This window comes from Branchiostoma lanceolatum, chromosome 17 (assembly GCF_035083965.1).
Source record: "Branchiostoma lanceolatum isolate klBraLanc5 chromosome 17, klBraLanc5.hap2, whole genome shotgun sequence".
Taxonomy (NCBI): Eukaryota; Metazoa; Chordata; class Leptocardii; order Amphioxiformes; family Branchiostomatidae; genus Branchiostoma; species Branchiostoma lanceolatum.
Window position 1 is genome coordinate 14504103 of NC_089738.1, and position 12485 is coordinate 14516587.

The 12485-nt window shown below is 42.7% G+C and overlaps 2 protein-coding genes across 3 annotated transcripts in view; both read left to right on the forward strand.

Annotated features, from left to right (window-relative positions):
* The window catches only part of LOC136422617 (uncharacterized), a 39290-nt gene that overhangs the window by 1250 nt on the left and 25555 nt on the right, over nt 1-12485 (forward strand). Inside the window, exon 1 of one of the 2 annotated variants that reach the window (XM_066410426.1) lies at nt 7608-10766. The exons of the other annotated variant lie outside the window; for it this stretch is intronic. Within the exon in view, the coding sequence (XP_066266523.1) occupies nt 8523-10766 (2244 nt within the window). The 5' untranslated portion in view covers nt 7608-8522. Of the gene's footprint in view, nt 1-7607; nt 10767-12485 lie in introns of those variants that run through there. 2 annotated transcript variants of the gene reach the window in all.
* On the forward strand, nt 1519-8332 carry LOC136423265 (uncharacterized). Its single transcript, XM_066411386.1, has 4 exons — nt 1519-1564; nt 2164-2283; nt 5680-7841; nt 8213-8332. The coding sequence occupies exons 1-4, from the start codon at nt 1519-1521 to the stop codon at nt 8330-8332; spliced, it is 2448 nt and encodes an 815-aa protein (XP_066267483.1).

A 12485-nucleotide genomic window follows, 5' to 3' on the forward strand; every position in this document is an offset into this window, starting at 1 on the left:
TCGTTTGAGATAATCCCTTTGCAAAAGCTTGACTGTAGAAACGTGTTTACGTGAGGATTTGTTCATGAGATGCTTGGTTAGAACTGATGGCTTCTTCCCCTGACGCAACGTGCTGACGTCAGCCCATTCAATGGCACCGAGACATGCTCCGAATAGGAGAATAATGAGAACTATTAAAGGTAAATCCTTTGTAAACTTCCCGAGGGGAAAAACAAATAGAAACGTACGTAGATGTAGAATTAAATGTCAAATTACTTAGTCTGAATTTATAACAGTTCTAAACAGCGTAACGTTATAGAGATTATGCCTGATTTGATTATATATCCTCTGGACGCCCCAAAAGTGATGGGGAAAGAGGTTAGGCAAAAATGTTTTCCGATATTCTTTTTTTTGGTGTAATTTATCTTTTTGCATATATTTGCTCATTTCAACCATTTTCTTTGTACGATTTACAGTATGATCGCAAACGGTTTTTTTTGGAGAGGAATTTTTCAATATTTGAAGTATCTCGGATGTTGTGGTCTTTAGATGTTACGTACTGGTAATAGTCTTGCCGGTTTGTCTACCTCTCATGTCATCTCAGTCATGCATGGTTACTCTGGTTGCAGTATTACGAATCCCGCTAGGTGTGTTGATGCACCTGCGATCTGTGTCCACTCCGTCTCCGCTGTGTATACTGAGGTTCTAGATGCGATGGTAAATGCGACTAAAAGTATACAGCGTTAAACTACAGACGCCTTGATGGCTGTTCTCTTTACATACTAAGAATGAATGAATGAACTTTATTGCTCTACAGTTGTACATGGTACATTGATCCATACGCCCCTAGAAGGGCCTGGTTGAGGCTAGCCTGGCAACAATACTAAAGCAATCCACGTAATAATGATCTATTTTAAAAACTATGTCTACAGGAATATGGACGGAATGGTGGCTTGACATAGTGTGTTAAATGTTTTTATCTGTTATAATGCAGTCTCTGCAGTTTTGTAAAGCGCTACAAATATATTGACCGAAGAACACAGATATGGAATCGGATGACAATACCACATTCCGTGTACTTGGTGGCTGTTCGGGTGCTTTCCTATCTAGTTGTTTGCGTTTGTTATTTTGTTATTCCACCTTTTCGGATGTTAATAACTTTGTTATGATATAGGATAGGAAGGTGTTATTATACTGCGGGCAGATCCTTCGGAAAAAGTATTATTGCTTATATCATTTTTTTCCCAGATCTTCAGGCAGATATTTCATTAATTAGACATGGAAAAAAAGCACTACGATAGTTCACGTGAATCCACGTCCACAGCAACAGTGGCTATCTTAAATAACATGTAATTCGTGTAATATGTGACAGTAAGTTTATGTTTTGAGGCTCTGTAGGGGTTGTAGTCGTTAATTAATCACAATATATTGTGACTGTATGATGGCAGTGCACTTCAGAACCCCTTATCACATTACCGTTGCTCGGTCCCAACCTCTCTTCCGTAAACCTCTAGAACAAAGATGTACATTGGTTGACAGATGTATGACGCAGTTCCGGTGAAGAACAAAAAGGCGGGAAATACAGGCTAGCGTCCATCTCTCAAAGAAAACCTGGATACTAATGTAGTATCCACATTTTGCTTCATTTTCAACAAAGAACGTTTGCCACCGCCGATTTTTAGCTCGGATCTTGACAAACGTTTACCCAAGCAACAGTACAAGTGTTGAGTAAATAGTGAGAAAGCCGAGAGACCACTTCAAGGTTCGACAAGCTAGCATCTAGGGAGTAACCGGGTTACTATATCACCTATTCACCCGGGAATATACCACTGTGATACTCGACAGGGGTCTATCTTTTTGATTCTACTAAAGCTCAAAGCTAAGAATAACTTTTTATCATCATTGCTATGACCGTAATGTCATAATTATGGTGGTAAATTGATTTCTGTATTTTTAAAGTTATATGAAAAAGATAGCTAACTTAGTTGTATACCCCTATCTTTATTGGACTGAACTCTAAATATAGGTATTTCAAGATTATGATGAAAAATACCCAGTTTGTTTGAAAAGGAACTTAGAGTTTGTTGTCGAATCATACTTTAAATTCACTGTACCTATAAGAAAGACTTTCTCCGACAAGATTGTGAAGAAAGATAAGTTTGCAGACGATAGTTGTTGCAAAAGCGCGAGGTCGAGAGAACATTGCAGACGACACTTTGGGCACGCACGCGCGCTGCGTCATCGTCAGCCTGGTGTTGGTCAGTTTTGGCGGGTTTCCAGACGAACAAGTTCCAACTTCCACAGGTGAGTAGCAACATTGTTTTAATGTCCTCGGTTTCCAAAATAGTCACCGTAAATCATGGGTATAAATGGACTTTCCTGTGTTTGAGCACTAGCAGAAATTGTGTTATTATCTTTAATGTATTTTGTATAAACGATTAGACCAATCATTTCCGAGAAACTTGACACATGTTCCTTGGGTATGTATACATTGTTCGCTGGGTCTGTTTGTATGTTGTAATTTTCTAGTATAGGACGAAGACCGAAAGGGTACACTCCTAAAAAGACGTGCTAAATGGATCAAAAACACTCATAAACATTGATATCAGTGTGTCAGACCAGTCCTATATAATGTCCTTGGTCAGACCCGACTAGACAAACGTAGGCATATTTTCGGTCGATATCTCTAGCTCTGACATACGCAAGACAAGTTACGTGCCCGGGGTTACGTCTCCAATGGCGAAGTTTTCATACGAATTTCATACGGATACATTTCGAAACATGTGCCCTTTTATTTTCAAGGCCTAACAATAGCGTATTTTCCCTTTGTTTTCTTTGTTATCGTCATAAATGGCACTGAAGAAATATTGCCTTGCCTAAAATCATCCCTCGATCTAGATAAGCTCAAATTAAAGTAATTGGTGTTTGGCAACAGCGATTGAGAGATATCCACGAGACATTTCTTTACTTAGTACAGGCCAGTAATTGCCTGTTGGAAGCAAAGTATCCTAAAGAAAACATGGTATTTTTTTTTACACAAGAAAAATCGTGGATAAGGTTTTTAACGTGAAATTAATGCTAGTGATAGTGCTTTGAGTGTATAGCACAAAAAAATCGTCTGAAGTAGACGGCGAATAAAACAACGAAAATATTAAAAAGACAAGGCATAGTATACACAAACATCAAGGTTCCAAAATAAACTGCTCGCGCTGTGTTATTCTACAAAATGTCATCTCGGATATGTGTTTGCTACCGGTTCGAAAAACCTTTGAATTGAATTTCCTGTTCTTATAATCCAAAGTTAGGGTTCAGAATATTCTAGTAACAATCATAAATTGTACAGAACATAAATCGAGAACACCACATCATTTTGACAGTACAGCGTGTGTTGGGCGGAGTTTCTGACCTCCTACCCTCTTATTCCTTTCAAGAAAACTCTGTGAGAACACTTAAGAACAGCGGGACGTCGTTAAGGGCAACACAAAAAGCTCAAAAGCAGAATTCGCCTTCGGCTCGCTCGTTCCCGTTATACACAGGGGTCACAGTTTATATTTAGACAGTTTCTAAAGTTCGCCGTCGACGCCATTGATTACGTTCTTTACTTGACAAACACTCGGCGCATTACGGTTGTCTGGGAGACCGCAACGGCTGGGTATTCAGTTCTCGATCCTTAAAGTACTCGCCCGTATTCTTCTCAGAGGTCCCAGTCCATATTCAGACCATTCTTTGGCTTCGTAAACTAAGGGATGGTCCCCTTTGTGACAGTGTGTTTGAACACTGCACCTGTATATAGCGCCTGTAAAATTCGCCTAGCGAACGTGCCTCAAGGGTTACAATACCCAGACCTCCCCTAAAGATAAATGACGGGGTTGGTTGTCATAAAATCGAACTGTATCTTTACCTAACGAACGAGTTTATCACGTAAACAGAAAGGGTGTAGCCTAGAAGAGTGCCCTGTGTGATTTTACTGATAAAAGGTTTGATGTAGCCGCCGACGAAATGTTTGAAAAAATATATGTACCAGTTTGAAAAAAAAAAAGATGTTGAGAATAGCGTAAAAATCCTGTTTTCCGGTTTGGTCATTTCGTTTATACAAGTCAAGTCAAGTCAAGTTTATTGCACAACAATTGCATTAGGTACAATGTACGGCAAATAACATAGAATATTAACAACTTCGGACTATTTATACTAGTGCACTAACCTAACAGGCCCGACTACCCCACAAGTAAGCAATTAAAGAAGATAGGATTAAAGTCTGAAAACTGGTCACCAAGGCTACCAAATCGTCTATAAATGGTGAACCTTGAACAAATGTTTGGTTTTCATATGAGTTGCTCCCTTCCGGAGTGGGAGGGCATCACAGATCTGAGAGATGATACCCAGTACCGCGAAAATCAGTTACGCCACAGGTCCGGAACACCAATGTACCGTGCTTCAATAGACTTCTACTGGAGTATAACGTTAGAACTTTTCAACTTCAGTAATTTTTGTTACCAGTAAAACGTGATATTAATTTAGTATTGGAAAAAAGAATATTACACAAGTGGATGAACGTTGAAATCCGCAACATCGTCTTTTTCCATTAGAGATCCTGTCGAAAGCATAGGTTTTTTTCTGCAAAAGGAACCTGAAGGCCAAATAAACATGCTCACTGTTTGTTCACGTTTCTGTCATGATTAGAGACCATGGGTTACTTGACAATACAGGTACAGGTACCGTACCTGTATTGTACCGTACCTGTACCGTAAACCTCAGAACCTGTACCTGATGTCACGTTTCGGTACACCGTGAGTCCGTATACGGACAAGGGGGGTTCTTCAGTAATTCTTCTGCCATGCTAGTGGATGAAGTTACGTGTGACACTGGATGCAGTAGGGATCAAATTGTTGGTTGGCCTTGACCAGTTGACCCCCGTGACCGTGAGGTCAACAACGACAACACCGTTTTAACTTATAACGTTAAGTCACTCTGAACTAGTGGCTAGTGAAGCGCTCCCCGCAAAACTAAATTCGCGATATAATTTGTAAATGGGAGAAAAAATTGTGAGAGTCTATTTTGATGGCCCTAATCTAAGTCATAAGTGAAAGTTAAACTGGTGTACATGAATGTTATATGGCTCCCAATACCAGCAATGCTGCATTGGCTGGCCATTATATTGCCTTGTTGCGATTTTGATAAATAAATTGAAATAAATCTCCACTGCGGCAATGTTTGATTCTGCCTCATTTTCCCTTCAAACTAGAAAATGGTCGACACATGAACTTGAACTTGCGTTGAAGCTGAAAAACACGATGATTCATGACAAGGAGGGTACTGTGCAAATGAAATTTGAAATAATCATTCAATCTGACTGGTAGTCACATCAAAGGGCCGCCGCCAGACAGCCCCGCCCACTTTACCTTTACCGGTAGCTCATGAATATTCATGAGCCAACTTGGTCGTTTGTAGAAATAAACATGGCGGCGGCCGCATCAGCTGGTTCGTATTGTTTTGCTATTTTTGCCGTTTTCTCGTTAAAGTCTCCTCAACTGATGTTTAAAAACTTAAAATGTCCGTACATATTGAGCTTTAGTTTGAAACTGTTAGCATATTTACGCTTGTTTAAGCAAGAGAAGTGGATATTTTGTCACTGACTATTTGACATTATGAAAATGATGAGGTAATGGCGTCGAATTTGAAAACGTTTAACTGTCTCTACAGGCAAACGGGCCAGCCATCCCGCGTCGCCGGGTCCTACCGCCACCAAAACCCGAGTGATCGCTGCCAGTCCACGACTAGAGAAAATTCTGACAGAAAACGGCGAAGAAAACAAGACTAGAAGACAAAATCTGACCAAAGAACCGAGCGCAAACGGTCCCGGCCGCCACCGACATGCGGACGTGACCGCCTCCCAACCGTTTTCGAAGAAGTTGTTGCTACTAACGGAGGAGCACAAGTCCCGCTCAGAAAAGAAATCCCGCTTACAGAAACTGGTCTTCGGTCGCAAAGGTAAGCAGGATATTCTTGCTAAAAAGCCAAACGGGATAGAAGTCAAGAAAATCGGCCCAGGTTCAGATAAAGTCGACGAACCCCTACCCTCTTCCGGTTTACATTCAGGGACGGATCTTGATGTAAACAAAATCGATAAAATCAGTAATGGGAAGGGACAGGTTCCTGTGGTACCCAACTCTGCCTCAGATTGTACAAAAGAGGATGGCGTGTATGTACTCCCATCTAAACAGAAAGTTTCAGTCTACACTATAGACAAAGGAGAGGAAGAGACATGTGAAAGAGTGAGCAACACAGGGCAAGATATTGAACTTCCTAGGAATAAAGACCAACACGTTAGTGAGTCAACTGTTTTCAGTGAGCCTCCAACCATCGTAATAGACTCGAATGAGGACCCAAAGCCATCTGGAAAAGCCAGGAAGGTTCTAGGATATGTTTCACCTCTACCGGTACCTAAACCGTCTTTTGGTAGAGCTGACCAATCAGAGAGGTCGGTAGACGCTGCCTTGGACGACTCCACTTGGAGTATTTCGCTCGATGACAGCACGTTTAACACCAGCAGTGTGTTTAGCAAGAGTTTTCGGGAGAAGTTCAGCACGCCTGCATCGGTGCGGAAGTTTGCACGGAGCCACTTGGCCAACATTTTTACACCTCGCAGTCATAGCAAGGCTTCAGATCGCAAGAAGCCCTCCATCGTTCATCTGCATATTCCTTCGGATGTCGACATCGGAGGGAACGACAACACTCAGAGCTACGAGACTTCTTTTGTAATCGCAGAAGCTTTGGAGAATGTCGTGCCGAAGGATATAACGAATGCTCCGCCTAAGTCAAAGAAAGGGTTGAAGTTCGATGGCAAGGCAAACAGAGAGATGGAAAACTCCGACCAAGGCAAGCAAAGTGCAGGTGCTGTCCGTCAGAAGGAGAGCACTTTAAAAGGATCAAAAGAAGAAGTGCCTGTCACACCAGCCAATAGGGTTGTTAGGTCACGACATGTAAGTACACCCACTACACCACGTTCAGCAAGGCCGACAGGTATTCCAACCCCGGTGAAGAAGCGATCGCAATCAGGAACCCCACAAAGATCAAACACTCCAAGCACACCTGTTAAAAGGGATTCCAATCTCTTACATTCAGGTGTTAGCGACAATGCAACTACTGGTGTCACTAAAGATAAGGATGTAACAAGTGGAAGGACCACCAGCAATGCACCTACAAGCAAGCAAGGTGCACCGAAGAAAGTGAGCAATGCACCATCCCTAAAACCTTCGCTTGCCAATGGAAAGCAAAGGACCACATCAACAAGCAAGGGTCCTAAAAATAGCCAAAGCCTCAAGCCTGTGAAGAAAGTAAGCCAGGAGTCAAGAGTTCGAAAGGAAATTGGGAAAACAAAGACTCCACAGAGCCAGAAACAACCACCTGCAAAACCACAGACAGAAAAACCAGCCACGCATGCCAGGCGTCGACCAAGGGCAGCAAGACCCAAAACAATGGTCATCAACAGTAGAGATATAGTGGAGATACCTTTGAGCAAATCCAACTCACAGCCAGACCTAACAACAGATGGCATTGATGAAACAGATGCTGTCATTGCAAATAGCAGGCCAACAAAAGAAGAAGAAGAATCATCTAATACAAGCACAAAAGAGAACTCAGTGTTAGAGCATCAAAAAGCCCCAAAGGTAGCTAAAAAGGATTTGCTGAAAGTCCCAGATAGAGTAACAACAAGGAGAAGCCTTGCGAGGCCGGAAAAGGGTGTAACAACATCTGTGACAAAGAAAACTTCGTCTGAAGAGGTTGACCCAGCTGCAACTCGGAAAGCTAGCCAGCGAGCTGCCCGGAGCCTGGTCACCAATGCTAAACGACAGAGCCTCGGGGTAGGGAAAAGGCGAAGTGTTACTCCCGCGAGAGGGCCACATCAATCTCAGACTGATAGCGGAACGAAATCTACCGGTACAACCAGGAGGGCTACGCCTTCCAATGGAGGAAGGAGATCTCTTTTACCCCAACCGCAACGGCTAACTCCCTCCAACTCAAGCACTCCACCAACAAGAGTCAAGAAAAATTCAACCGATTCTTCTTCCTCAGACAGAAATGCAACAAGGGATGTTGTAACGCCACATGAAGAAAAGTCAAAGGTCAAGAAGTCGGTTGCACCAGGGAGAAGTGTTTTATCAAAAGGTCCCACACCGGTGTTGGGTAGTAACGCAAAAGGTAAACAGGAGACATCCACTTCTCGTAAAGTTAGAAACGTGGTACCGGCCAGTACGGAGCAAGTGCTGAAAACTGCAGCAGAGGAGAAAGCAAGGAGAAGATCAGCACCTCCTACCGCTGGCACAAGACCCAAGGGACAGTCTACTACTCTTGAGACAAGAGGTAGTGTACAGAGACAGACTAGAGTAGCACAAAGGCAAACAAGAGTCACAAAACCAGACAGGGAAAGCAAGCAAGGCACAAGTGACCTACTTTCTAGCAATAGAAACAATAACACTTCAACAGGAAGACAAACTGCTGAGAAAGCAAGAATTGTTTCATCAGTGAGTTCATCAAATGACTCTATGAATGACTCTAGTGCTGTAAAAGGCACCGATGCTGTGGTGAATGACACTGGAGAAATGCAAACAACTGTTGTGACCCATTGTACAGAAAGTGGGGCTAAGCCCCAGGGCATCACAGTGGATAATTTGATTACCACTAATGCAGACAATGGAGAGAGCTGTGGTCAATTAAGCCCAATTAGTGATGACCCCCTGGCAAGTAATATTGTAAGCGTGGACAACTCAATAAAAGGGAGTTCACACGAGCCATTGAAGGAACACAATGCAGAAGAATTGGCAGACAAAAGCCAGGATGTTAGCTGTACCTTGAGCGACAGCAGGACTTTTGATGCTGTGCCATCCGCAACGGAAAATGTCGCCGGATCAAAAGAGTTGTCAGTGGTGAATGCGATTATAATGGAAACATCTCCACAGACCGTGAACAATTCAGATCAAAATGAAGTTCAGCAGGCTAGTTCAATGGAAGAAAGTCCCACTGCAAATGCATACACCTTAATAAATCCTAAAGTGGATCATAGCGAAGATGTGGATGTTCCCATGAAGCTTTATGTCCCTGTAGACAATATACAGGGTGAGGAAACAACAGAGTCGAGTTCCCATGTAAGTGGACTAAACACAGCTAAGGAGGTGGTAACCAAGCAGGAGCAACAGTCGAGTGGGATTAATACAGGCGCCGACAAAGAAGAAACAAAGTTTGTCCAGCTGAAGATCCAAGAACACAGCGATGCAGTCATCTATGAAATGCTCGATGTGCGACTAGAAGAACAAAAAGTTGACGGACAAGTGGAGAATGAACAGAAAGAGGAAGACGTGTCTTGCGTACAAGCTGAAAGCGACAGAGGTAACGATGTCAGAACTCGGCGCCGGGCCATCCAAGCTCCGGAATGCTTTACTTCCACCCTACAGGTGAAGCTGAAAAGTCAAGGGAATGAAAATACGCAACTAGACACCCAGGAGCAAAGTACCCAGGATTTGACCTGTAATGGTTCTTCATCAAATATAAAGCCATTCATGGATTGGAAAAGTGATAATGAACTTCCAGAAGACGTCAGTCAGAGTTCCGGTGCTGACCAGAGCAAATATTTGCGTACAACGACGCGTAGTGGAAAAGACCAAGTCACGTGCAGTGTCGTGGAACCAAGCATGAGTGCCACACCAGATGACGCTGATACCACGGGCCCAAAGGAAGTTGGTAAACAGTTGTCAGAGGACACGATAAGTGGCGTAGATGATTTACCAAGGTCAACACGACCTTGTGACAGGGACGACGTGCTTGACGGATCGCTCTCATCACGCGGTTTGAGGCGTGCACATGGTACTTTGTCCCTCGACAAGTCCAAAGGACAAGTTAGCAACATATTTGACAGCCCAAACAACATTACAACAGCTATGGGCATGGTGTGTTTAGACAACATGCACTCTGAATTATCATCAAAGGATGGGCGTTCCATGCCACAAAAGCTTAAAAACGATGACAACGATGAAACGACAGATGCTGAAAATATCCCAGAGGTACTGACTGTTGATCTAGCAAACACTCAAAAGTATGAAACAATGCTCAGACCAAACGATATACCACAACTGTCACAACGACTTGCAGACCATGACACAGAGCAGGAGGCTGAACAAATACAAGAGGAAGACAACGTCAAGGCTAATTGCAAGACGTTTCTATTTTCGGAGCTTAGAAGTCCGCCGTACAATCTAATAAAAGACCAACCCCTTCATTCGAGTTTACCCAACATAAACGGTGGTGAGGTTGAAGGGAAATTGGCAAGCAGAATGCCTTCCCACATGCCAATGAGTTCCCCGCCACCTGTACGAAGACGCAAGTCGGTCTGTTTCGCGAGCTGCCCAGCTAGTCCTACGGCAGGAGCGAAGTTGCGCCGACGGCACAGCAGCTACATCCACCCATCCCTGATGGGCCACCTGCATCACCAGTCGCTGTCGGCGGTGGATCGCCTCTATCCAGACGGACATCTGCGGCGGACGCTGTCTCTCTCCGGCGGCCACACGCCGTCAGAGCTCTTGTCGGGACAAACTACTCCGAGCACAAGGGGCAGCCATCCCGAGCTTCACCTCAGTCCTCTGGTGAAGAGGCTACAGGAGCTTTGCGAGGAGGCTGAAATGGAAGAAGGGAAGAGGCTTCGGGAACTTTGCGAAGAAGTCCAGTGCGAAGAAGGACATCGGCTTCACAAACTGTCCGAGGAGGTCGAAATGTCTCAAGAAGAAGCATTGAATGAGGTGAGAAATTTTGGAAATGACAAAGTAACCTCGATATTATATACTGCTAAAGCTTTAGTAAAGTCTATGAATAGTATGATGCTATTACTTGTATTTCTAGAGCAAATGGTGTGACTGTCACAAATTGTGGCTGCAATTGCTTTTGAGGTTTGTTTAATTTTTTGCTGTTCAAAAACAGTTAAAGATAAGCTCCAATGTACTTTCTTTGATCAGTAAAATATTTGAATTTCATTATTTAAAGTATAATTACAACTTTTCTAAAGTAAATGTATATGTTATCAAAAAGCAGTGGTTGGTAAGAATGAAATCACGAACAGTGCTTGTGTGAGACTGTGACTTCAGTTATGGGCGTGTATGTGTTATGAGTACACGGTAAGTTTGGAATGTTAACGGTAGTTGTAGTTTTGTGTGGGCGTTCACCTGGGAAAGGATGTCAGAGGACGGTTCAACTGTAGTCTAACTGTAGCCAAATTCAAATCCCGGGATGACCAATGTACAGAAGAGCGCATGTTTGTATCCATGGGCGCAAAGGCACTTTGTTTATGATAATCAATACAGTCAAACATACATATCTTAGTGACCGCTCCTCTACATAAGGACCCCCTGGCCAATGTGACCACTCCTAGGTGGTCCCTTACTAGTAAATAATTTTCCTTCTGACACTTGTACAAGCAAATTGAGAATCCTACATCTATGCTTCAACCACCTGTCCACATAGACCAGATTTTCCTAAGTGGTCTTCTTGGGCAGTTTTGACTGTAATATTCTATTTATTGACTTTAATAATGCTAATAGTGCCCAAGAGGGCATTGGATTCTTACATGTACGTAAGTTAGTGTAATAATATGTATTTATTGGGAAACAAGCATTCTCAAAGGTTATGTATTTTGACCATCTTTGAGATGAATTTTGGTGACTGCCCTTAGCCATCCTAGCTCCAGATCGCTCCTCTAACTCTAATTGCTTTTCTGCTAAATATTCAGGGAAGCAATCAGAGGAGAGAACCAGACACCAGAGGTAAATAGGATGGATACCTGGCTACACGGCCCCGAATACCTTTGATATTTGCAGTAATAGTTTATTAATTCTTTCCATGCACACAATAACTTATATTTGTATTACCCCCTTCTTGCTACAATGACTACTTGCACCTCAAGACCACAACCACACAGGCCTTTGCTTGTCAAGAGTAACCCCCAATTTGTTACTTGTTGAACTTGAATGGGGACATTGTTATCTTGCTATTTACCTGTGATAATACAGACTCCTTCAGTATAAATACAATCAAAGCTGCAGTTATATTTGATATTTGCTGAAGGTGGGCCCCTTCCTTTGAATCTGATAGTCATCTTTCATATAGAACTGCCAAATTATCAGTTAGAAAATTCATGCCTTAATTCTAGTATAGAGTCTCTCTGCCTACTTTTATGAAACAAAAAGTAATAATATATAATATACTGTAGTTCTCCTGGATCCCAATTTTGAATTTGGTATGACTATCAGCATGCTACATATCCCAGCATAAAGTTGTAGAACACAATACCTTTAGATATAGAACAGATATTGTGTACGTGCATATAGGAACAGCCCCTGATAAATATAGAACGGATTATTGCTTACGTGCATTGAAGCACGTAGAGGAGAGGTAAAGTGACAACCCAAGCTAACCTGTGCAAACTTAACTTACCTGATGAAGCATTGTATACTAGACTCTTCGGG

Bases quoted from the DNA above. Each gene is read 5' to 3' on its own strand.
- LOC136423265 (XM_066411386.1), top strand. From the start codon at position 1,519: ATGTATGACGCAGTTCCGGTGAAGAACAAAAAGGCGGGAAATACAG. The intron at 1,565-2,163 runs GCTAGCGTCCAT...TTGTTGCAAAAG, and splicing joins CAAAAAGGCGGGAAATACAG to CGCGAGGTCGAGAGAACATT. The intron at 7,842-8,212 runs GTAGGGAAAAGG...TCGTAAAGTTAG, and splicing joins CTAAACGACAGAGCCTCGGG to AAACGTGGTACCGGCCAGTA.